Source organism: Erythranthe guttata, chromosome 8, assembly GCF_056151865.1.
Source record: "Erythranthe guttata isolate IM_541 chromosome 8, IM_541, whole genome shotgun sequence".
Taxonomy (NCBI): domain Eukaryota; kingdom Viridiplantae; phylum Streptophyta; class Magnoliopsida; order Lamiales; family Phrymaceae; genus Erythranthe; species Erythranthe guttata.
In genome coordinates this window covers 25,599,792-25,623,184 of record NC_142540.1, presented here as the reverse complement: position 1 = coordinate 25,623,184, position 23,393 = coordinate 25,599,792, and the positions used below count along the sequence as shown (strand labels likewise).

The 23,393-nt window shown below is 36.1% G+C and overlaps 4 protein-coding genes and 1 non-coding gene across 11 annotated transcripts; 1 reads left to right on the top strand and 4 right to left on the bottom strand.

The window, feature by feature from the left end:
• Window positions 1-80: 80 nt before the first annotated feature.
• On the bottom strand, window positions 81-153 carry TRNAK-CUU (transfer RNA lysine (anticodon CUU)). The gene has a single exon. It is a non-coding gene; the product is annotated as a tRNA-Lys (tRNA).
• A 270-nt stretch (window positions 154-423) lies between these two features.
• On the bottom strand, window positions 424-2,930 carry LOC105965337 (hypothetical protein). The gene is made up of 5 exons (XM_012989882.2): window positions 2,485-2,930; window positions 1,980-2,149; window positions 1,713-1,782; window positions 974-1,043; window positions 424-752 (listed from the first exon to the last, which is right to left on the bottom strand). The coding sequence occupies exons 1-5, from the start codon at window positions 2,789-2,791 to the stop codon at window positions 632-634; spliced, it is 738 nt and encodes a 245-aa protein (XP_012845336.2). The 5' UTR covers window positions 2,792-2,930; the 3' UTR covers window positions 424-631.
• A 968-nt stretch (window positions 2,931-3,898) lies between these two features.
• Window positions 3,899-8,779, bottom strand: LOC105965245 (transmembrane and coiled-coil domain-containing protein STS1). Its single transcript, XM_088822577.1, has 15 exons — window positions 8,388-8,779; window positions 8,221-8,302; window positions 7,211-7,714; window positions 6,355-6,520; window positions 6,077-6,229; window positions 5,843-5,940; window positions 5,617-5,708; window positions 5,425-5,495; window positions 5,187-5,322; window positions 5,022-5,081; window positions 4,841-4,923; window positions 4,640-4,716; window positions 4,453-4,523; window positions 4,295-4,352; window positions 3,899-4,196 (listed from the first exon to the last, which is right to left on the bottom strand). Exons 1-15 carry the CDS (start codon window positions 8,774-8,776, stop codon window positions 4,074-4,076), a joined length of 2,163 nt encoding a protein of 720 aa, XP_088678703.1. The 5' UTR covers window positions 8,777-8,779; the 3' UTR covers window positions 3,899-4,073.
• A 134-nt stretch (window positions 8,780-8,913) lies between these two features.
• On the bottom strand, window positions 8,914-17,051 carry LOC105965244 (zinc finger CCCH domain-containing protein 44). Of its 6 annotated transcripts, none has more exons than XM_088822571.1 (12): window positions 16,133-17,011; window positions 15,830-15,909; window positions 15,158-15,339; window positions 12,999-14,091; window positions 12,752-12,879; window positions 11,938-12,012; window positions 11,804-11,854; window positions 11,636-11,706; window positions 11,235-11,389; window positions 11,052-11,123; window positions 10,885-10,953; window positions 8,914-10,800 (listed from the first exon to the last, which is right to left on the bottom strand). In XM_088822571.1, exons 1-12 carry the CDS (start codon window positions 16,528-16,530, stop codon window positions 9,032-9,034), a joined length of 4,143 nt encoding a protein of 1,380 aa, XP_088678697.1. In that variant the 5' UTR covers window positions 16,531-17,011; the 3' UTR covers window positions 8,914-9,031. The 6 variants fall into 6 exon arrangements, with proteins under 6 accessions (XP_088678697.1, XP_088678698.1, XP_012845228.2 ...); XM_088822572.1 differs by having other exon boundaries at window positions 11,938-11,997; XM_012989774.2 differs by having other exon boundaries at window positions 8,914-10,953; window positions 11,938-11,997; window positions 16,133-17,021.
• A 1,440-nt stretch (window positions 17,052-18,491) lies between these two features.
• Window positions 18,492-23,189, top strand: LOC105965045 (PHAF1 protein At3g51130-like). Of its 2 annotated transcripts, XM_088822575.1 has the most exons (15): window positions 18,492-18,834; window positions 19,076-19,158; window positions 19,740-19,814; window positions 19,945-20,012; window positions 20,080-20,185; window positions 20,283-20,340; window positions 20,456-20,622; window positions 20,788-20,850; window positions 21,017-21,064; window positions 21,191-21,304; window positions 21,606-21,705; window positions 21,805-21,881; window positions 21,965-22,069; window positions 22,164-22,663; window positions 23,084-23,189. In XM_088822575.1, the coding sequence occupies exons 1-14, from the start codon at window positions 18,741-18,743 to the stop codon at window positions 22,209-22,211; spliced, it is 1,206 nt and encodes a 401-aa protein (XP_088678701.1). In that variant the 5' UTR covers window positions 18,492-18,740; the 3' UTR covers window positions 22,212-22,663; window positions 23,084-23,189. The 2 variants fall into 2 exon arrangements, with proteins under 2 accessions (XP_088678701.1, XP_088678702.1); XM_088822576.1 differs by lacking the exons at window positions 21,805-21,881; window positions 23,084-23,189 and having other exon boundaries at window positions 22,164-22,382.
• Window positions 23,190-23,393: the final 204 nt, after the last annotated feature.

Below are 23,393 nucleotides of genomic sequence, written 5' to 3'. Positions count from 1 at the left end.
TTTGTTTAATTAACTAATTGTTGGTTTATAATTATAATTATAATTATAATTATAAAAATAAAATAAAAAATTGAAGACGACGCCCACCGAGGGGCTCGAACCCTCGACCACAAGGTTAAGAGCCTTGCGCTCTACCAACTGAGCTAGACGGGCTTTTTGTTATGTTAGCTATTATTATTATATTTATACACATAATACTCAATGAGCAGAGAAGAATTTGAGGGTATACCAGGAAAATTCAATTTTTTTTGGCAAATGAAATTATATTTTAATTTCAATTCCAACAAAAATCAGATAAATCAGAATTTTCGAAAATTCAAGGGACGCGATAAATATAACTTTCACAGATATTTTTACTGTGTACTAACAAAATGGAGGTTATAACAGAATCCTTGGCTTCCTCAAAAACATCAGACAGACCAATTAAAACAGCTAAATAAATAGTTATATTAGCACAAAGTCGAAAAGAGCACAAAAAAAATATTGCCTCCATTGCCCACATTATGAGTTCAATCATTTCTTAACAAGGGCAAAATAGGAAACAGGGGTGTGTAAATGGAGACACGGTAGATATACATAATTTCTCAAAGGCTCCACCACATTTTATTTTTATTCCAAGATCGCCCCTCTTTTACTTTGGCCGTTTTCTGTAAGGATACATTACATCGTCAAGACTTTGCTTTATTTGATTCCCTACTCTACGGATGTTCTTCGCTACCCCATTCGCCACCAGGTTTGCATTCCGAGTAAACCTGCATTATCAGAACCAGGAAAAAGATAATTCTGGTAAAAAAAAATCGAAGATAAAGTCCAACTACTCAATTTCTATTGAATTTTTTTTAAGATTTTTCCTGATTGCTTCAAATGAGTCTTCGACTAAAGATTGTGTAATGGAACTTCCCATCCAACACTTAAGACAGTTCTTATAATAATGTAATAAAAAATTCCCGCTAAATTGTATATGTTAGCTTGCCTGGACATAAACTCTTCCCCGTTTGCATTAGTTGGTTTAGGTGGACGACGTTGAGGCAATGCATTGCCATCTGTAAGAAGCAACAACATAATATAAGTTTGATATTTTTTTTAACGAAAAAAAAAAAAGAGAGAGATTGGTTTACGAGAGAGATAAGTTCGATAATTTTTTTGAATATGCATTCAGTTCAAGATGAAGCTTACTACTAAAATACACCAAAAAATGCAGAATGATTTTACGAGAATTTGCAAGTTGAAGGACTGGCAATAAAAGAGAAGCTGGATATTACTAATTCGTTCAGACTTGTTTCAAATCATGTACATATAGCATCATACAACTTAATGAAGATTCAAAACTTGAGCTTTTCTGGGAAAAAAATATATTTAATAATCAAAAATCCGTTAAGCATATTAATAACGGAAGACAAATCCTTGTAATAATTGAAGAATAAAAATGATCTTGCCAGACTGACAAGATGAAGTTCCTTTTTATTGTTTAAATAATTAACCACCAATAACATATGCCCTACTTCGTCCGATTTCTAATTGACAATCTCCATTTTAATAGTCAAAATATAATGACTAAAACACGAGCTCCTTCAACCAATAACACATGGATTAGTCATGCTCACATTCAAAAAAAAAAGACGAGGCCGATGCTCATAGTTAAGTCATTAAGCCCTTGATGTAGTTTGCAAAAAGACGTTTCATTAACAGCAAAAGTAGAAGAGGATAGTTACCTTCTTTATTGTGAATATGAGTAGGAACAGATGCTGAATCAGCAGCATTTGCTCTCCGGTCCACTAAAACCTGTTAAGCCAATGTTGAATAATAATAACCAGTCAATATTCACTACTCTTTTGCAATTTCATTACACATAATACGTGACAAGAAAAACGTTACTTATATCGAAATCTTGTATTTGTATGTACCAAACGCAATCTTACGATGATGCAACGAAACTAAACCAAGCCCACATAAAGAAACATAGCCTAAACGACACTAACCTCGAGACCTATGCAGACTGGCAATTCTGTTTGAGTCGGTTGCCCATCCGAGGCCTGGTTTTTTCGATCTGTGTATAGAGAATAACCGACACAAGCGTATCTAAATTCTCTTAGGCTCCTACCCTCTTTAGATGCTTCCATCTCCGATTCTCCAACAATGTATCGAGGCACTATTTATTCAAACAACAAAAACACAATTACAACATTACTCTAATGCGTATCGACATCGTGCAAGTTAAGCACACGAAGACGAAGCCCAATGGATATCAAAATTTATTTCTGTCATGATGCATGATCTTCTTAATGCACAATCCAACCAAAAAAAAATTAATTTTCATTTCTGAAACAGCTTGCAAGCACAAAATGTATTCAATTAAGTGTTGGAAGTCCAATCTAGGGCACCTTCAAAATCAATTATTTAGGCAAAATTAAAAAACAAAAAACAAAAATTAATCTCGATAATCAACAATTGAAAAGGTAGGGGGGAAATTAGGGCAAACGGTACCACTGGGAAGGGAGCGAGTGAGGCCAACGCAGAGAGGGTTTCGAGAATCGGCCTTGAAACGAGACGAATAATAAAGGCATCCTTTGCAGGATTTTGCCTTGTTGGCTGCTTCTGTAGAATTCGTGTTCTTTGTTGACGATGACGATGATGATTGATGAGAGCGATCGTTTTGCTTCAGTTGATTTGAGTCATCGGCTTTCGAACTGATTCCGGGGCCGATTGATTCTCCGTTCGGAGATTCCGCCATTGCCGCGCGTGGGATTAACTTCCCTTCTTCGCCCGGAGCTCGTCGTCTGTCTTCCTCCATTTTTTTATTTTTGTCCTTTATCTCAAGGAACAAAGGATAATAATCAATATAAATTAGATGAGAGAGTGTAATAAAATTATTTTGTAATTTGTGATTTTAGTGAAATTTTATATTAATAAAAACAATAGTCACCAACCCTCATTAGGAGAGTTGGTACCTAGCCTTTATTAATAGAGTAAAGGTCTAGGGTTCGAGTCCCCCCCTCCCCTACTCCTCCTTGTAATGGACTTGAATTTACTCAAAAAAAAAAAAAAAAAAAAAAAAAAACAATAGTCCACCTAATTATATAAGTGAAAGAGAAAAGACATAAAATCGCTAGCCGGAGATTGTCATACATGATTTGGTTAGTGTAGTATGATTTATGTCTCTCGTTTATCGTTTTTCTAATTTCAATTTGCACACAATCATATTTCGAAGTCTATTAGTGAAAATGTTGTTGAAATAGACATTTACTTCAATATTTATGCTTTTTATTAGCGGAAGTTCAAGTCGGTCAATTCTACGTTACACCTAACAAAATGTACACAGAGCAGGGAAGATCTTTATTTCATATATGCGATGCATGAGATATTATTTAAAAATTGAAAAAAACAATCAATTTAATACATAATAAGAATATATAGTATATAATAAAATTTAATAATATAATATTATTCATATTATATATAATATTAGTTTTTTTCAATATTGCATATTCAGATTTATAATCAAATATATAGATTAAGATTTAACAAATCGAATTTCTATCTTTATCTCTTAAGATTTGAAATATATTTATAAAACATAGTAGATTGATAATTTTTGAAAATTATAGTAAAAAAATTAGTAGAAAAAAATATTAAAAATAAATAATTATAGATACACCATTAGGGTTGCCTTTCTTTTATAATATATATATATATATATATATATATATATATATATATATATATATATATTAAACGGTAAAGATCTAATCAGTGTAGTATAGAATAACCTGTCTTAATCGAGACTATAATTATTATTATTTTATAATTCCAACTTGGAAAATACAATAGAGGTGATGGTAGAATACCAACCATCTCACTTATAGCCACAATTCATAGTCTAGCATGTGTCAATTCATAATTAGCCACAATCATAAAATCTTATAGTAAGAATAGATATATATTTACATAATAATACATTTACAATATTATACAATCATACATTTCGATCGATAATCGTTTACTATGATCTTCTCACAACATATAAGTATCTGAATTTGAAGACAATTCAGTGAGATAATGAAGTGTACCATGTACTATGATTTCAGAACACTTTGGTTGAAAACGGGATAATAAGTGTCGAGTTCAAGTTGTTCGAGTATTTGTTGGGTTTTCCATAAGTAAGACGAGTGACCCTCAATAACTTCTGTTACATCCACCTGTTAAATCAAAGGCAGGGGAACACGAAAAAATTCAAAATCTCGAAAAAAAGAAAGAATTAAATAAATAAATTTCTGAAGAGTTAGAAATGACGTACATTTTCGATGCCAGGTACATTAACTGGTTGAATTCCCGCCAATCCTTGAGTGAGAAGACTGTTGGAACACATAATGCGAGGCAACACCAGATTAAAACTCGATACGAGCAAGTAAAAAAAATGAAAGAATTTGAATTGTCATTTTAAGAGTTGCATACTTGGCACGAAATGCAATTCCGAGCATCCAATCATTTGTAGAATATGCATTCACATATCTCCCAGCCACTACCTGCAGTTTATAGACGACGATTAACTTCTGAACTATATTTAGGCTCTAATAGATATAGTTGAATTATTAAAATAAAATAAAAAATCAATTGGTAGAAAGGTAATGTGTAGGGCTACCTTTCGAGTGGCTTCCCAATTCATGTCTTTAATTGATATCGGAGCTCCAAGAAGAACAACTCTTTCCACCAGTCCAACTGATGAAGAATTAAAAAAAAAAAAAAAATGGGAAATAGCATTAAATACGCGTAAAAATGAACTTTAAGCAAGCCCGTATTTTCTTTTAAATCCAATTTAATCTGAATTAATGGTAATCCTTACCATTAGTTTCACTTTCGGCCAAAATCTGTAGGCACCTAAAAACCACTCTTGCTCCGAGTGAGAAACCTACAAGTGTCACGGGCCTAGAGAATTTTCAGACAACAATGAATTAATACGAAAGATTTTAGAGCAAAATTGATAGAACTTATTTATAGTTTCTTCCACGAGTTGTTATACATACCTCTGCCCTTGCAGCCCCTTCTGTAATACTTCGGCGAGCAGTTTTCCAGCCTTATCAGACCTACAAAGTCCCGTTAAATATTTTCTAAACAAGAAATATTTATAACTAAAAAAAACAAAAAATTGCAGAGAATTATTTCTCTGACAGTGAAGTGAAAAGGAGAACCTGTTTAAGGCAATAGTCCATTTACTGTCGATAAAATCGGTAAGAACAAGTAATGTAGCTGGCCAAGCGAGTGCCATTAAAAGAGAGCTTAATACAGTCATCATTGCACCTTGTTTCATCATTTCCATGGCCAATCCTACCAAACAAGTCAGATCATTGTTCATACTCGTTTCACCAAATCCCCATATAATTTAGCTATTTAATGCTTTATATTAAATTAATTAAAAAATAAATTTACTTGAAGTAAGCCAGTCTTGAATAGCAGTGCTTACAGCAATAAGATGCTTGGATTCCCACTGCAGAACATACCTACAAAAATGTTATTGCAATTTCAGAATAAATTGGTTATTTTCGGAAACCGGAATACAAGATGGGATCTTTAAAAACAATTGCAAAAAACGAGAAAATATTGGGAGAAGGTGGGGTCCACCTTTCCGAGTTATTCTGTTGTCCTTCCCAAGGTCTTATAAAGTCTTCTTCCTCAAAAACAAATCCCGATACTGAAATCTCAACCCCTAATCGCTGATCAACAAAATCAAGAAAAGAGCATGTATTTTGTTAAATACTTCTCCGAAGAGCATTTCTTTATTCTCTTTTGTTCCAATTTTCGGAAATCTCTAAACAAAAAAGAGAAAAGAAAAAGAAGAAAAACTCACTCCTTGGTTATGATTTTCGCCTATAGCTTTAAACTCGAATTCGTCAACGTCTCCAATTCGCCTAGCCATTTTACTGCCCGTAAGTCCAGCTCCAGCAGCTGGTTCAACAAAAAAGGTCAGCAAGATATTATCATATGTATAAACAAAATAATAACCAATAACAAAATTTTATGTTTGCAACGGATTCGCGTATTAAATATTAAATATCATAAAATGAATATATATTGAACCCACCACCAAAAGAAGCTGCAACTGCAACAGAACCCGCAACACTCCCAGCAGCACTAGCAACAGCAGCAAAGCCACCTGCTCCAATAACAGGTATAATAGTCCCTAATGTCGGCGCCAAAGCACTAAATCCAGCAGCAATTGCTGGAGCAGCTAAACCTGTTCAAATATTTATGAAAGTAAAAAAGCGAAGCCCGAATTTACACAAGTGGGAAACTTTCCTGGTTTTATGAAATATCAAGAAATGAAAGACAATTAAAAATGAAATCAAAGATGGAATATACCTCCAGTAACTGCCATTAAAGTTCCTCCAGTTAATGCAGCAGCACCTATGATGCCTCCACGTTTCCACTTGGCCCATGAGCTTTTTTTAGATTGGGCTACTTCTTTGGATTCCTCCTCTTTTAGAATAGCCATTGCAGACGAAGCAACTATGGTTTCAACGGACTCCTGCACAAAGAATCATTTCGTTTTTACAAAAATCAACCGGTTCCGGCGGCGTTGGAAAGCTATTTCAGCTAGCTACAATTTCTGTCTAACGGCAAAATTCCAAATTCGGACTCGAACATGGTCAAAATTGGATTCCAAAAGCGATCATGAAAATAAGTACTACAGTTCGAGGACATGAATGCGCATCAAGGAACGTGCACAAAAACACTCGCTAGAAGAGATACGCACATTAGTAAAGGTACAAAAGCATGCACAGAAGTACTCATGCAAAAGTGCATTCGCAAAAAGGATCATGAAAACACAAACTACAATCCTAGGACATTAATACAATCATGAAAAAAGGGGTAAAGTCCATATCAGTACCAAAAATAAAGAATATTAGAAAGCAAAAATGTTGTCAACGATATTTGATGGTCAAGACTGCAGCACATAAACAGAAATGCTTAGGTTTGAGTAAGTAATTGCATGCACTTTAATTTCACTAGGAGCGGTTCCAAATGATCATTTAGCCATTACTAGTGACTAAGTGCACAAACTAGGATCGTGGATAGTTTAAAACATTCACAAATTAAACATATAACAATGTCCAAGAAAGATCCCACTTATACAAAAAATCTTAAAGACAAAGCTGTAAACATAAGCACAGAATCAAGCTAAACAGATAAAGCATAAAAAGTGTAAGACAACTACCATTTTTATCCACTTGACATCAAACCAGGTAGAAAGCAGCCTCAATGCCACACGATGTCTAGCGTCGTACCCTTTTCTTTGCCTGGTGGATTTCTTGTCGTCTTCACCCATATTAGCTAAACAAGCTGAGAGAAGCTCGTATAAAACTGTCAATTTCCTTTGGTAACTAAGCATTTTTACCTCTTCCAATGGTTTGCCGTCAGATTCAGAGATGGACTGTGCGTCGGATTCCTCAACAACAGATCTAATAACATTTATTTCCTGACGATTATTATTATGCATAATGTTCTGTTTCGATTCTGACTCGGGAATTTTATCAGGGATCGAAAACTTCTCCCGACAAGCTTGCTCATATTCACGTTGTTTTTCCTTTTTGGACTCGTAATCAGCAGGAGTATTTTCCATGCTCAAAGACATAGCCTCTATACTATTCATTAAAGCCAGTTCCATGTCAGCAGCTCCTTCAGACACGTCACTGGTTTCTTCCGCAAGTAACCTTAAAAACTGATGACAGAGTAACGGTTTCATAATTAGAAATCATATTTTATTCAAATTGAAGTAGCTCCTCGGGACTTAATAAAATATCTCACTAATTCTCATAACAACCTAAGCAACTAAGAAATGAAAAAAGAACTGCTACGAGCACTCAAATGTTTATATGATTTCAAGCAAATTACGAATTTATCACACCAAAAAAAAAATTGCTAGTTATGATCTTTCTGATTAAATGTTCCTCTTTCCCCAAAATTAAATTACAATATTTTAGGACGCACGCTTTGATTATTCTTTCTCAAATGCTAACATGCTCGACTCTGAATACGAACAAATAATCATTCATTACAATTAATGGGGAATCACTCAATTGCGATTCCATTTTACACTAATATCGACTTCTCAAGAACAATAACTGAACGAACTTTTGTGAAACCCTAAACCCATATACTCAATTAGCTGAAGAACAAAATAGAAATCAAATGTGGAAATAAAAAGTAAGAAAGAGAAGTACTAACAGCTCCAACATGATGCTTAGAGGGTGAATACGCCGCCGTTTCCTCCAGCCCACCCCACGCTCTACTATCAATTTCCAGAAACCTACAATTTCATAGGGGAATAACAATAAAATCAATTTCACATATTTGGACAAGGGCACACAAAAACATTTAGGAACAGTTAGTACTTGAAGACGGGCCGTAGTAGACCCGACGATTGGTGGACCCAGAGCTGGGTATCATCGGAGACGGCGTCGGAGCTACTGCTGCTGCTGCTGACGCGTTCCTCCGACGACTCGCCGCCGCCGTCTTCGTCTTGGTGGGAGGGAAAACCCAAAGGGGAAGTCTGGTGCTCCTGAGCCTGGTGTAGGGCAAGGGAAAACAGTGCCCCCGCCGCGTACCTCTGCGTCGGTGTCAGCATCGGCACTGAAACCCCTTTCCGATGAAGAATTTGCCGACAGACGATTATCAGTCTTCGCTGTGTTTCTTTTTTGCTCGACGGTTGAAGAAAAGGAGGGAGACAACAAGGCAGATTGAAACGGCGTCGTATGATATATTCATGTGTTGACTCATGCATATTTTTAATAATTAATAAATTATAAAATCTCGATTAAAACTTCACTAAATTAATACTCCATAAATTAATAATTTCGCTTAAATAATATTTTTTTATCTGACCCCGACTCGAAGTTTTGCTAAATTAATCAAAGTCAGTTTGATCTCAACTGTATTAATTTATAAAGGTTTAACCGTACGTACAACAAATTGTGTTTAATCGAAGCATATACCTACATTAAATAATTAATTATTCAAAAATACATAAATAAAAAATTCAAGGGTGTAGATAGTCACAAAAGGCACCCTTTTTGCAATGACCACTCTCGTAGTATATACATACCCTCTGCCCTTTGGGGGGAGGCCTCGAGTATCCGCCACCGCCGTAGGGTTGCCTACCCCACGGAGGGCGCCCCCTCCCGAACCCCGAGTCACCGCCTTGATAACAACCCCACTCTCTAGGGCTGTTAAACCTTTCACCACCGTATTTGCGGTGACCACCATCCCACGATTGGCCGACATTTATCGGACTTAGGTTCATGTTTGGGTGGTTCACCCATGGTGAACCAGGGTTAGTTCCCCAACCGAGGTTACCCATTCCCGGAGAAGGTCCGCCGCCCAAGACAAGATTCACATTACCCTGCACCGTCACCAGGTTAATATTACCCTGCACCGTTCCCCAACTGGGGTCCATGTTATCTGATCTCGTTTCTTGATTCGCATTGCTTTGACCAGCATTGTTACTAGTTTCTCCCTCGTTACTTGCAGATGAATGTTCACTCGACCTCTTAAAAGATGTCTCCATCGGCGTCGGTGAAGACTGGGAATTCAACTGTACCTCCCCGGTGGAGCTCAATGCATCGCTTTTTCGAGGATTGTGATCAGGTGTGGAGCTGAACTGCTCAATCGAACTAAAGCAGTCGTCTTTACAATCTTCAATCAACTCCCTAGCGAACTTCATGGCTGACGTAGGTGAATGCAATGTCCCTTGCAATTCCATTGCATCGACTTCAGCCAACAAATCCGACACCGATTCCTCACCCAACGCGTCGAACTCAATTGGCTCGTTAAAGATTTGCAGCCAACTAGGTAGATTTGACGCAGGAAAGGATTGAGAAACATCAATAATCGGGGAATCAATGTTCTCACTTGTAACTTCAGGAGGCCTCGTTGAAGATACAGAGACGAGACCAGAATCCCATTCTTGAAGATCTGTTTTACCAGGTGTAGGAGAATAGCCACACCATTCATCGGCCACTCCGATATTGGAACCACCGTTCGTGGGAGATTTTATACATCCAGATTGCTTAGTTTCATCTTCATCATTAGATCTTGGTGCAGGACTAAGCAGCTCCAAAATACCACAGTTTTGCAAGACGGGATTTTCGGCTGCTGTCTTTGGGGTCGGACTAGGAAGAAGATCCAAGACATCTACATCCTTCCTCTGTCTACTTGAATCAAGTGCAAAAACAGAAACCGATTCCATATGAACCGAGCTCAAATCAACTTTTAAAGATCTCGAGTTTTCTTCAGAAGATACTGCTCGGTCATCATTATTATTATTTGTTTCAAACACACTACTCCTCGGGTTTTGAGCCACTTCAGTTGATTTTTTCTCTCCATTTTGTGAACCATGGTTGAACTCACCACTCTCTTGGACACCATCACCACTAGAATTACTATCCTTGAGTAAATCCCAACATCGTGGCCAGTGGGACGAGCTAGATTCATCTGTCGTTACAACTCCACTAATGCTCTCTGTTGGTTTACTATCTCTCACAGTCACATGTATGTCCTCACTTACCTCAACAACCCCGTTTCTGTGAGGCCCCAAACAAGGTTTACATGACGACGACTCCAATGGTCCATGGAGTTTGCCATTCAGAGCGTCACTAAGAAGTAACGAGTCGTATTGCTCGTGATTTGTCCATATCCTCATATCAGGAGGAAATAGACCACTTGCATTCCATTTACGAAGCTGCATCATGGAAAACGGTCCTTGAATCTTGCCATTAGGGTCACGATAATGCCACAGTTTCTCCGTTTCTATATGGTTAGCAGGTGGTGAGTTTCCGACAGAGGAACAAGTTGCAACACAAGTCTCTAGTCCAGACTTTTGCATGGCCTCACCATTCTTACCCTCACTAGCTGAGTTGGTAATCGAACTATTCGGCTTCGGGATAGGTTGCTTTTCTTTACCTGAGCAAAACCCAATACAAACTCCTCTGATTAAATTGAGGAAAAAAAACAACTTTCACTGACCTATTTACTATTATTAGTTATATCTTATAATTCACCTTTTTTATTAGGAGAAATGTGCTTCCTTCCACTTTTAGATAACCCTGGGTAGCTTGGCCTCGCATATTCATCTGCACGATTAAGTACCTCACGACATGAAAACACTAACTTATGAAACTATAGGAAATGAAATAACAGAAGACAAACATTTTCGAGACTGTGAAGCCCAATGATAGAGGTACCTTTGTTAATGCTATCACAAATCCTGGTATCTTCTTCTGATTCATAATTTGGATTCATTTTTGGATCAGAGTGTATCTCTGGAACTTCCGAGATTCTGCGCTGCCGCTCCTCCGGTGAATTTAGCAGCTGCAATTTGTCTACATATTCTCTAAGCGTGAAAAAAAGGTCAAGGAACTCTAAGAAACACGTGTAAAATCTGTTTCATAATAATGTGGGTTGTGGAGGAAAATAGTTTGTTTCAACCAATCAGAAGGTCAAAACAATCCCGAGTATGAAATATCAATATATATACGTATATATCTTTAATGTTTATGAACAAACAATTAAGTTTATCGGCTCATTCAGCATAAAGCCATATGTTTACTGAAAAACTTGAGAGATAATTACAAACAAAGGATATTCTTTCTTACGCCCCTTCTCGCTAGCTCGATCTCGAAGAGAACTTAGCCGCAATATCTCTGCCTCCAGCCACTATGTTTAGAATAACAGAATATCAGCACCACAAAAATTACATCTAAGAAGCAAATGAACTGATTTTTTTAACTAATTCAGTAACCAACAGACTCACATCATTGACCCTAACTCTTTGGAGTGCCATAGCTTTTTGTTGTACCTCACCCTACAAAGAAAAACAAAAAAGTGATACAAAGATATTGTAGCTTCAGATCAAATTCTGAAATAAATGGCAGAAAGATGACTTACAACAGTGAACTGTTTCACAAGCCCACATCTAATGCTTTGACGTAGCCTTCTGCATTCATCCTGGATCAAAATAGACTATTACACAACCATATGGAATATTCATGGAAACAGTTGTGCAATCACGTTGAGCTAAAAGTGCCTGGTGCACATATTCATACTTGACTTCACATACAACTTGCAGAAACAAACAACATTTAGTTGAGTTTGAAGTTTTAATAAACGAGCTTGCCGGTGCATCACTTTACATTTTTCCTTAAATAAGATATTCATCTTGTAGAGTTAATATCACTAAAAAGCAGATGAAGTGGTCATTCAACATGATATCATAGTGAAATTAGAGCTAGGACAAATAAGAGGTCTTGAGCTCGAATCTCATTGCCACCCATTTAAAAAGTTTCACGTGCAAGGCTTCATTAAATAGTATGTTTGCACGTGAGTGGCATCTAGAGTTACTAAATATTAAATGATTCGCATCACTAAAAACTTAAGCTTTTAGATGAAGATGTAATTCAACACGTCTCAATCTTAAGTTCAATACTAGTATGAATAAGTAAGATGTTCAACATTGATCATGATAATGACAAAGTAAACATATTATGTGGTTGCACCATCAAGGAAGAATTAACATTGCAAATGCATTACAAATTCACAAAGGGACTGAATTATTTTATAGGTTAGTAAAAGACCAGAGCAGCTAGAACAATATCAGATCTTTGCAGTATAAAGGGAAAGTAACTTCTGAAAACGGCTTAAGTCAAACAAAAGCATCAGAAAAAAAATCGAGAAGCTGGTGAAATTATTTATCTCTAGTTACCTCAGTGAACTCTTGATTTGAAATGGCATCAATTGATACTTCTTCTTTCTTATCCAAATTTAGAACTTCAATAATGACGTCTGTTGTCCTATCACCAATTTTATAGGGCTCAGCCACCTTACTAGTCCCTGATTTTGAAGACAGAAATACGGATTCAAGAAACATTCTTTGTGGGCATAAGAATTTTAAGGTACACGTAACGAAAGGAAGAAGCTAAAGCAGGAAATTAATAATATATGCATTATACCTACAACTTGGACAAGCCTATGAACATCTTGCTTCTGATCATTACTTGATATTTTAATGCGCACAATAGCCCCATTAACCTTAGTATTGAAGTTCTCACGATCATCCATAAGATGCTCCATTAGATTACGCCGCAGATAGACCAAATTAATGTTATGGACGTCAATTGCAGCATAATCGTTTAAATTGTTTTGCAGAATTCTCTCTTCAATCTTTTTACGGGTTTTCCGCTTTCTACTATTAATTTGCATTGGGGATCCATAAATGTTTCCATCAGCCTCCACGTCACTTGCTATAGAACTAACAGATCCAGCTGGGATAAAAGAACTATTGTGAGAATCCTTCTTTATGAGAAAGTGAAATTCGAGAAGCTTCAACATTTCAATGTGACCAACACGTGGCTTTCCAAATAGATTCGTGAGCCTTAAATCACATATAATTTCACTCTTTCGGCGAGGATCCCGAAGGTTGTTTCTCTTTATGTAGTCAAGTAATAATTTTTGGACATCAAACTGTGATATAGCTGATGTATCACCATTTTTCATATGTGCAACAAATTCCAAGAGCTCTTTAGTTGCCCATTCAATTTCTCTCTTCAACTCTCTGTCAATTTTGTTGTCGTGGATGCAAGGCTTCAAGGTATCTTTAGCAAGGCTTAAATCATTTCGATCCTTTTCAATGAGTAGCTCCTCAGTAACTGTCTTAATGTGTGGCTCCTCGATGGCTGCCTCAATATGTGGCTCCTCAGTGGCTCCCTTAATGTGTGGTTCTTCAGTGGCTTTGTCAGTGACTTCATCCACGCATGGTTTTACATTGTCTTTGTTGTGACATGAACCAACTTCCTCCTTAACACTATTTTGTTTCACCACATGATTACCAATGCTCGACCGTGTTGTCCTTTTCACATCATTTTGTAGCAAACGAATCTCTACATCACTTAACTGCGGCTTGTAAGCTACTGAAGCCACACCTTTCCAGGGTTTTTGAGCTTGAGTGAGCTCACTCAGTGTCAATGATAACTTCTGCTTTACATACACCCAATACATCTTGAAGAGATACTCCCAGCTAGTTTTGTCATCAAAGTCCACTTTAACCTGCATAAGTTAATCCGATCAAAACAGTCAGCATATATTATGAATTCCATACATGCCCAAGCGATATTTTAAGCAAGAATACAATTTCCATCTACGTATGGATCATATCCAAACTACATACTGAATAACTACTATGATCTAGAAATGGTAACAAAGACTTCCCAAGTTCGAGCCCAAAGAGTTACATTTATTCATCTTGCCAAGCAATACGTGTGAGCAATATGGTCCTAGAAACATCCAGGTATGTGTCTGCTTTCTACTTCTCTGATACCATCCTTGTGTAGAAGTCAACATTTATCCTAATAATCGAAAGATGCAAATTAACCGTACGGCACTGAAATATGGCTCTCCTACTGACGCGGAATACTTCCTAAGAAGCCTCTCCCATTTTGGATTGGTTTTTATGAAATTGGATGATAGGAAGACTACGAAAGTGTGGAGGTGCAGAACAAATGAGTTCAAACAAAATACTGATTACTTGGAGACGCCCATACGTATTTAAGCCACAAACTCAACTAGAACCACATAAAAACAGAAAAGCATTTTCCGTCTTCCACAGAAACTGCCATAAAAGAGAGTTATTTATGTATCTACAATAAATGCAAATAATGAAAATCTATATGATTCAGTAATCGAAAAAGACAGTTATACATGATCTCTCTCCAAATTTAAAAATCAAATCCAAAAATACACTATAGTTTAACATTAACAACCTCGAAGCTTTTGAATTGATATTTGATCCTAAATAGGAAAGTAATTCAATATCTGAAATTATTGAGAGAATGAGAGAGAGCGAAACAAAACAAAACGGAGAACAATTTTTTTCTTATCATTGTTAATACAATATTTCCTGATTTACTAAACATGGATATTCAGAATGCATAAGCAGATAAACAAAAAGCAGCTGCTTCTCTTTATAATATACGATGCAGATAATTTACATGGAATATAACCAAAAAGTTTTAATCGAACTGAAACACTTCCAAAACAAATTCGGTAATAACAGCCAGAGAGATTTCGGAAGAAATTGTTCAATTAATGACATGGTAAGTAGGAATATTCGTACCGACATTGCTTGTTCTTTGTTTTCGATCATCATGATAGTTTTCATACAAGTCGAGCAAAATCCTTTGTTTTCTCTAACACACAAGTAATCTGCATCTTTAGTACATCTCTTGCACAATGAATAGGTGCAAGTGTAGCACAAATAATGAGAAGATTTCCGACATACACTACATATGTGCCATCCTGAAACCAATAGCTAGCACCATAAGCAACATTAATAGGCAGCACACAGACTGTGCATCAGGTGACAGTTAAACATCACTTATCGACAAGTGTCAGATTTATTAAATGAAAAAAACTGGCATGCATTATTAAACAAGAAAAAAAAGAAGAAGAATCAACAAGAGAACGAGCTCAAATTAGGAAACAAAATAACAAAATTGTGGGGTAAGTTTGTAAAAGTGGTATTTACTACAACAAATGCATACACATTATGAAGACATTTGACAAACTTGACAGCTTTATGCATGTAGTAATCATTAATGAACATCTAAAATATGGTAACTAGATATATTTCCGTAAATAGTTCTACAATCAACACTACCCGCCGAAACACTTAAATTTGCACACCATGATGCAAGAAAACAAACCGAAATATAATAATGATACAATACCAGCAACTGAAAAAATACTAGATTCCATAAGTTCTTACAAATGAAAAAGGGCAACATACCGCAATTCCACTTCGCTGCTGATTGAAAAAAGGCTTCGTCACGCTTAATACATGCCGGATGATACGCCTTTGGACACCCCCTAAGTATTTAACATGTGAAATTCAATACACTACCAAAGAAACTCGTATAATCCTTCTCAAATTGGTCATGACTCTCATTTACACATCCTTAATTACTATGTTAATCTCATAGATCATAGTGAAGTGAATATTCTAACAAAAATTAATATTAAGAACTTTTAACTAATAAAATCTTGATCAAGCTTGAGAATCAAATAATCAGTTCATAAGAACTAAACTCACTTGCGATCGCAAAGTACCAAAGAACCTCCATCGAAGCAAATAAAGCAAACATCCTCCTCCTCATCCACCGGTTTTACCCGCTTTGGTGGCGGTGGTTTCGCCCCTAGCTGTCCCCTGGGGGGTCGCCCTCTCTTCCGCTTATCTATGGCCACATATGCCGGAGTTGGGGCTGGAGGAGGCGTATCCACCACGGCAGAAGGTCGCCCATACCCAGCAGCCTCTACTGTTAGCTGTGATTCCTGCGAACCCCCTGTATCTCCTCGAGTCTCCGGCGAACAATCAGAATTTGGTAACCCTAGCTCCGGTGCAGTAGAAGCAACGGGTTCGGGCTCGGGCTCATCATCGTCAAAACCTTGCGTCTGAGCTACTGCAGCTAACAGCGTCTCTATATTCTCCATAAATTAAAAATAAATAAAATAAAGCCCTAAAAATCCTCAATTCCTCCAGCAGCATAGATCCCATACAACCCGGAATTCACGGTCATTGATCACAATTGATCTTTCAGAAAATCCCGAACACATAATCCAAATTAAATAAAATAAAAAAGTTAGATTGAAGAATATTGGACGGCGGAGCTCGTCGGATTGGCTGACAATGATGAAAGGGTTGGTTATGGGGGTGAAGTTAATACTTTTTTTTTTTTTTTTTTTTGCAATTAAATTAGCTGTAATGGTAAAACAGAAGTTTAAAAAAACTGTGTTAATCTTTCGGCAAAGAAAGTGGAAAAAATGTGTGCAGCCCCACCCCACCACCCCACCATAGCCCACCCCACCACGCCCACCAAGTGTTTGATGTAATTACATGTGGAAGATGAGCGGGAGTCAAACACTGAAAGCGCGGCTTGAAGGAATTGGGGAACACGTGATTCGGTTCGGCCCCTTTTTTTGACAAAGAAAAAATGATGATAAATAAGCTTTTTCTAAATATTATTATAATAATAATAATGATATATTTGAAAATAATATTTAGGGTAAAATAGCACCTTAACCCCTGTTGTTTGAGTTTTGTGGATATGACCCCTTATGCTTTCAATAATATGTTTATTAGGAGAGGAAATTTTTGCAAGTACAAGGGAGTTATGTGCTTATATTAAAATACAAGGGGGACATGTGTTATTTCGAAAGTTAAAGGGGATCATGTGCATAAAGTTCAAACTACGAAGGAATGTTGAGGTGCAAGCATAGTCCCACGTCGGTTTAATGTGGGAAAGATCACTCTTTTATAAGAACGATATAGCAATTATATTGGTTTAAGGCCTTTTGGAGAAATTCAAGAGCGAAACCAATTGGGTTTAGTCCAATTTGGACAGTATCATACCAGTGTGGAGTTTGTGCTATCCCACGGGCCACCAAGTCACCAACAATGGTATTAGAGTCATGACCCATACATCATGTGGTCGAAATTGCCGGAATCCTTAGTACTAAATGAATATGGTGAGCTCTCGATACGCAAATGACAGGCGGCTCAAAAAGCTCCAGACGAAAGGCTTAATGTTCATTTGTTCGAAGGTTCGATGCGCCGAACAAAGATGGTGTGAGTCCAAGGGGCAAATTGAGAGGAGGCTCGATGGTCCTTTGTTGTCCGACTTATGTGGTCTTTCGTTCAATGAGAGGATTGTTGAGGTGCAAACATAGTCTGACATCGGGTTAATACATGAACTCTATTGGTATGAGGCATTTTGGGAAACCCAAGAGCAAAATCAATTGGATTTGACCCATCAACTGGGCTTGCCCCAATTTGAATAATATCATATCAGTGTGGAGTTTGTGTTATACTGTGAGCCACCAACAGTTAAAAATTATTTACCCTGTATATATTGAGATGTTATTAAACTTTGTATTTCGTGCTTTTTATTAAATTAAGTGGACTAAATAGTTTTTGGGTAAATTACGGCCATTACGGCCACCCCCGAGGTATGACCAAATTACGAAAAAAAAACATTTTGTTTGGGTAATTACAATCACCCCTCTTTTTAAATATTTTTACATAATTCGGTTATTTCATATATTTAGTTCTGTAAATGTTATGAAATGTTGGCGTACCGAAATTTTGGTTCAGTTTTACTGATTTAACATCTCTAAATTTACCTCTATAGAGGATTTTTCGTATAATAATGCATAATTGAGGAGGTAGATGATATTATCCCAACAAGAGGGAAATCAGGGGTGGCCGTAATTTTGCCCATAGTTTCTTCAACGATATAAAGGCGAAAACAATTATCTATATTATATTATAATAAGAAAAACAAAAAATAAAGCAAATAGTAAAAAAAAAAAAAAACATATTTATTTATAATTTATAATATAACACCTAAAAAAGAGCTCATATATATAAAATATAACATGTTTTTATAATTTTTTTCTGCAAATTAGCTTAAGAGGTTAACATGGACCATGATTCTCTCACTCCAACAAAGCAAAAAGATTCCATCTTTTCTACATTCTCTGACATCATATTCATCGTCCGATTCAAGAATCCTTGTCTCAATTTTCAGTTCAAACCACAATGCTAATTTGCTCGAGGGTCTGAGAAAACGAGGAAAATCGAACCCATCATCAATTCGAACCGGGTCGAAAAAACCCAGTTCAATTTGAAGAATTTGCAGACGATGCAGAAAAGTAGACGCAGGTGTGAGGGAACTTCCATGGGCTCCATCGTACTCGATCTCCGACCCGGTTTCGGATTAGGTCCTTTCACTCTCGGTAAATTGCAAATTCACCCCTCTATTTTTTTACTGATTTTGATTTTGTTCAATTTCACCTGAAATTACTGTCAGATGTTTTTAATTTTTTTTTTTTGGAGGTAGATTCTTGTAATTTATGTCGATCACTTGTGAATTTAATGATTATCGAATAATTTATTTAATGTTGTTAATTGGCTTTGTAAATTTGATATGAGAATTTGCATTCATAGATAACACATTGCCTTTGGTTGATGTTTTAGGTATGCCGATATGCGAAGCGTTTGCTCAAATGGAGCAGCAGCCGAGCATCTACGACGTCGTTCATGTCAAGTACTACGATGAGGTTCGCCTTCGTCGATTTCGGTTAAATCGGTTTTCCTTTTAGGGTTTACGACAACACTCTCCATGCATGTAATTGTTGTTACCGAAACATTTTTATGTTTGTCTAAGGCCTCGTTTGGTTGGGGAGATTAGCCATGATTAACTAAACTTTGTTTGATGTTTGGTATCCCGCGAATAACTTGTCGGGTCGACCCGCAAATATTATGTTATCATGGCTTATCTTGCCTTCTATGCATGTTCTTTATTGGATCATCGAAGGTCCAATTATGTAGATTATTTAATCTTATCTTGGCAACCAAACGAGGCCTAAGTTTTTTTGGCCAGACATACGTGCTTTTTTCCTTTATCGGATTTGATGTAATATTTCAATTGTCGTATATTAGTATATCTGTTGGGTTTTTTTGTATTAATTGTCTCTTTCTTTACAAGTGTTTTGTTTCGAACGTGTACGTATATGTATGCTAAAATTGATCGTTTTTTTTTTTTTTTCTTGAAATATAGAAAGTTCTGACTTTTTTCGTATGAACAAATATGGAGCTTTCGGATGTCGTAAAAATAATTCTTTATGTCTATTTTCTGCAGGAGCCTCTGAAACTTGATGTCGTTATTAGCTTTCCCGATCATGGGTTTCATCTTAGATTCGATCCTTGGTCTCAGGTACTTTAAACCGATTTTACGTTTTCGTTTTCCTTTTCCTTTTAAAGACGACTTTTTTTTTCCAATCAATTTACGGTTCTTTCCCGAACAGGATTAGCTTATCTTTATTTTTTCCTTTACTATGTTTCAGCGGCTACGTCTAATTGAAATTTTCGATGTCAAACGGGTTCAAATGCGCTACGCCACTTCATTAATCGGGTAGGATTAATGATTTTTTTTTATTTTTTATTTTTTTATTATTTCTGAAACATAATCGTACTTACAGAGGACCGTCTACTCTGGCAACTTTTGTAGCTGTGTATGCACTTTTCGGACCAACTTATTCTGGAATATACGACAAAGACAGAGGCGTATACACTCTATTTTATCCCGTACGTTTGGTTCAACTTATCCAATCATTTGCAACATTACTTTTAAACATTTTAATGTATATATCTCTAAACTATCTTTAATCTCGTCATTTTGCAGGGATTGTCTTTCGCTTTTCCAATCCCGTCTCAGTATGCAGAGTTCTGTCAAAATCGAGGTTTTTTTTTCCTTTTATATATAAATATATATTTTTTTCGTCCTCGAAATTTATGACATAAAACAAGATTCTTGATGAACAGTGCTTACTTTTTCTTATTTTTTATATATGATAGCCGAACTTCCATTGGAATTTCCCGACAGAACAACTCCAGTTACTTGTCGTATTTCGGTGTACGATTCTTCTACAGATCGTAAAGTTGGCGTGGGAGCTTCTCTCGTGAAGGCGTGCGTACCTCCATTGCCAGCTGGCAGCCTCTATATGGAACAAGTTCAAGTGAAGGTCCGATATTATTTTTAATTTTTTTTCTCATTTTCCGAAATCCATTTTTTCTTGAGAATTACTATATATATATATATATATATATATATATATATATATATATGTATATATATGTGTGTGTGTGGACGTAATTATTGATTTAATTACATCGTCGTTGTTGATCAGTTAGGGGAAGAACTGTGGTTTACAATCGGTGGGCAGCATATTCCGTTTGGTGCTTCTCCACAGGTATTATTAATATTACGATTTATGAGCTCTTTTTAAATGATTACGAAGGTGCTTTTCGTAATTGTGACTAAATATTGTGAATAATTGCTATAACTGATTAATTGAGAGTTGACCATCGGTGCTGTATTTTCTCTCGATGATTTTTCACCTGCATTTCGTATTATAGGATGTGTGGACTGAATTGGGACGCCCGTGTGGAATTCATCAAAAACAGGTATCTATCAAACCTAGTTCGTATGGTCTTTCGTTTGAATTCATTTTAGTACTCATGTAATAATGTATTTCGATCAAATGGTCTTTCGTTTAAATTCATTAATTAATAATCTCTCGAGTTGTACAGGTGGACCAAATGGTAATCCATTCAGCTTCAGATCCTAGGCCACGTACAACTCTCTGCGGTGATTACTTCTACAATTATTTCACACGTGGCTTTGACGTTTTGTTCGATGGCCAGGTTCTCTCTCTCTCTCTCTCTCTCTCTCTCTCTCTCTCTCTCTCTCTCTCTCTCTCTCTCTCTCTCTCTCTCTCTCTCTCTCTCTCTCTCTCTCTCTCTCTCTCTCTCTCTCTCTCTCTCTCTCTCTCTCTCTCTCTCTCTCTCTCTCTCTCTCTCTCTCTCTCTCTCTCTCTCTCTCTCTCTCTCTCTCTCTCTCTCTCTCTCTCTCTCTCTCTCTCTCTCTCTCTCTCTCTCTCTCACACACACACACACGCACACACACACACACAATTTATTATTTATGTTCTTGATATTTTTGCAGACACATAAAATAAAAAAGTTTGTTCTGCATACGAACTACCCGGGGCATGCGGATTTCAACTCGTATATGAAATGCAACTTTGTAATATGCACTTCTGATTGTAAGTTGTTGTCTCTATCTACCTCGTGTTTTGTATCTATAATCAAGAAAACAGATTAAAACAATCATAATTATGTTTTCATAAAAAAAAAATTGTTAGACGGTGGCTCGTTTCATCAGGATACGAATACTTCGAAATGTTCCATTTCACCAAACACAAAGTGGGAGCAAGTTCAGGTGATTAAATTTTTTCCGATTAAATTAGAAATTAATATTTTTTTTTAATTAAAAAAAAATTAGTAATATAAAAAACTTTGCAGGAAATTCTTGGGGACAGTGGACGAGCAGCAATCCAAACGCAGGGGTCGACCAGCAATCCATTTGGGTCGACGTTTGTGTATGGATACCCAAATGTCGCATTCGAGGTGAAACGATTTATCTCACGATTATTTTATTTTATTAATTATTTATTCCATTTTTTGTTTCCTAATTATTATGTAACTTCATTGTTTTTTACAGGTGATGAAAAATGGTTACATTGCAACTGTTACTCTTTTCCAGTCATAATGTTATATGCAGATGGGGTTCATGAGAAAAGTTCCGGGAGAAATATAGTTTTCATCCCTTAAGTTTGCACCGATTTCGCATTTGGTCCTCCATGTTCATTAAAAACACATGGTCCATCATATTTCAAAAATTCAAGACTTTTAGTCATTTCCGTCAGTTTTCTGTTAAAAACTAACATAATCAAACGTGTGTCCATCACTATCTTAAATTGACGGAAATGACCAAAATTGTCAAATTATTAAAACACGAGGGACCAAATGTGAAATCATTGCAAACTTGAGGGATGAAAATTGTAAATTTCCCGAACATAGAAAAAAAAAAAAAAATAGTGCACATTTTATATATAAAGAAAGTGATTAATCTATTAAATTTCGGCTGATCTAATACATGATGTAAACGTTCAAATATTTCAAAGTCTTTTAAAATTTATGAGGATGAATGTAAATTGGGATGTGATAAACGTCGTTCGAGCTTTAATAATACCGTTTTGACTTCAAACGTGATTTTGATCATTTTTTATTCCAAATGTTGCAGAACCCGAAGAATAGGATTTGTAGTATTTTGAGTTAGTTTTCTAATCCAACTTGAATCACCAAAATTGGATGTCGGACGAGAAAGATATACATGAATCAATGGATACTGTCCACAACTTTGATGTATTGAGGTATATAAAATTCAAAATGTGACTCATTCATGCACAACTTTGTCACACGGCATCCAATCTAGCGGATTTAAGTTGAATTAGAAAACTAACCCAAAGGACTACAGTTTTCTTGTTTCGAATTTTGCCAAAATCAAAATAGAAATATGTCAAAATCAGATTTGAAGTCAAAACGATATTAGTAAAATTGAAACGGCATTTAACATTTTAGATGTTAAATGTCTATTTATTTCAAGTTTACGAGTCGATACACAGAAGATTATGGTCCGAATTATTGGAAGGTTTTTTATTTTATTTTTTATGTTTAAAGATGTCTATTTATTTCTTGTGATTTTGTGTATCGTGTTATCTATATGCTGAAATTAAAAAAAGTAAATAAATAATAATAATCGAAAAATATGTATATGTAGGAAAAGTTCCAGTTTCATTCATAATTCAAATAAGTAAATCCTCAAATGGTGTCTATTAAATATTAATTGTTGTGATTTGTTGCAATTATGCTGGGAAAAAAGAATTTAAAA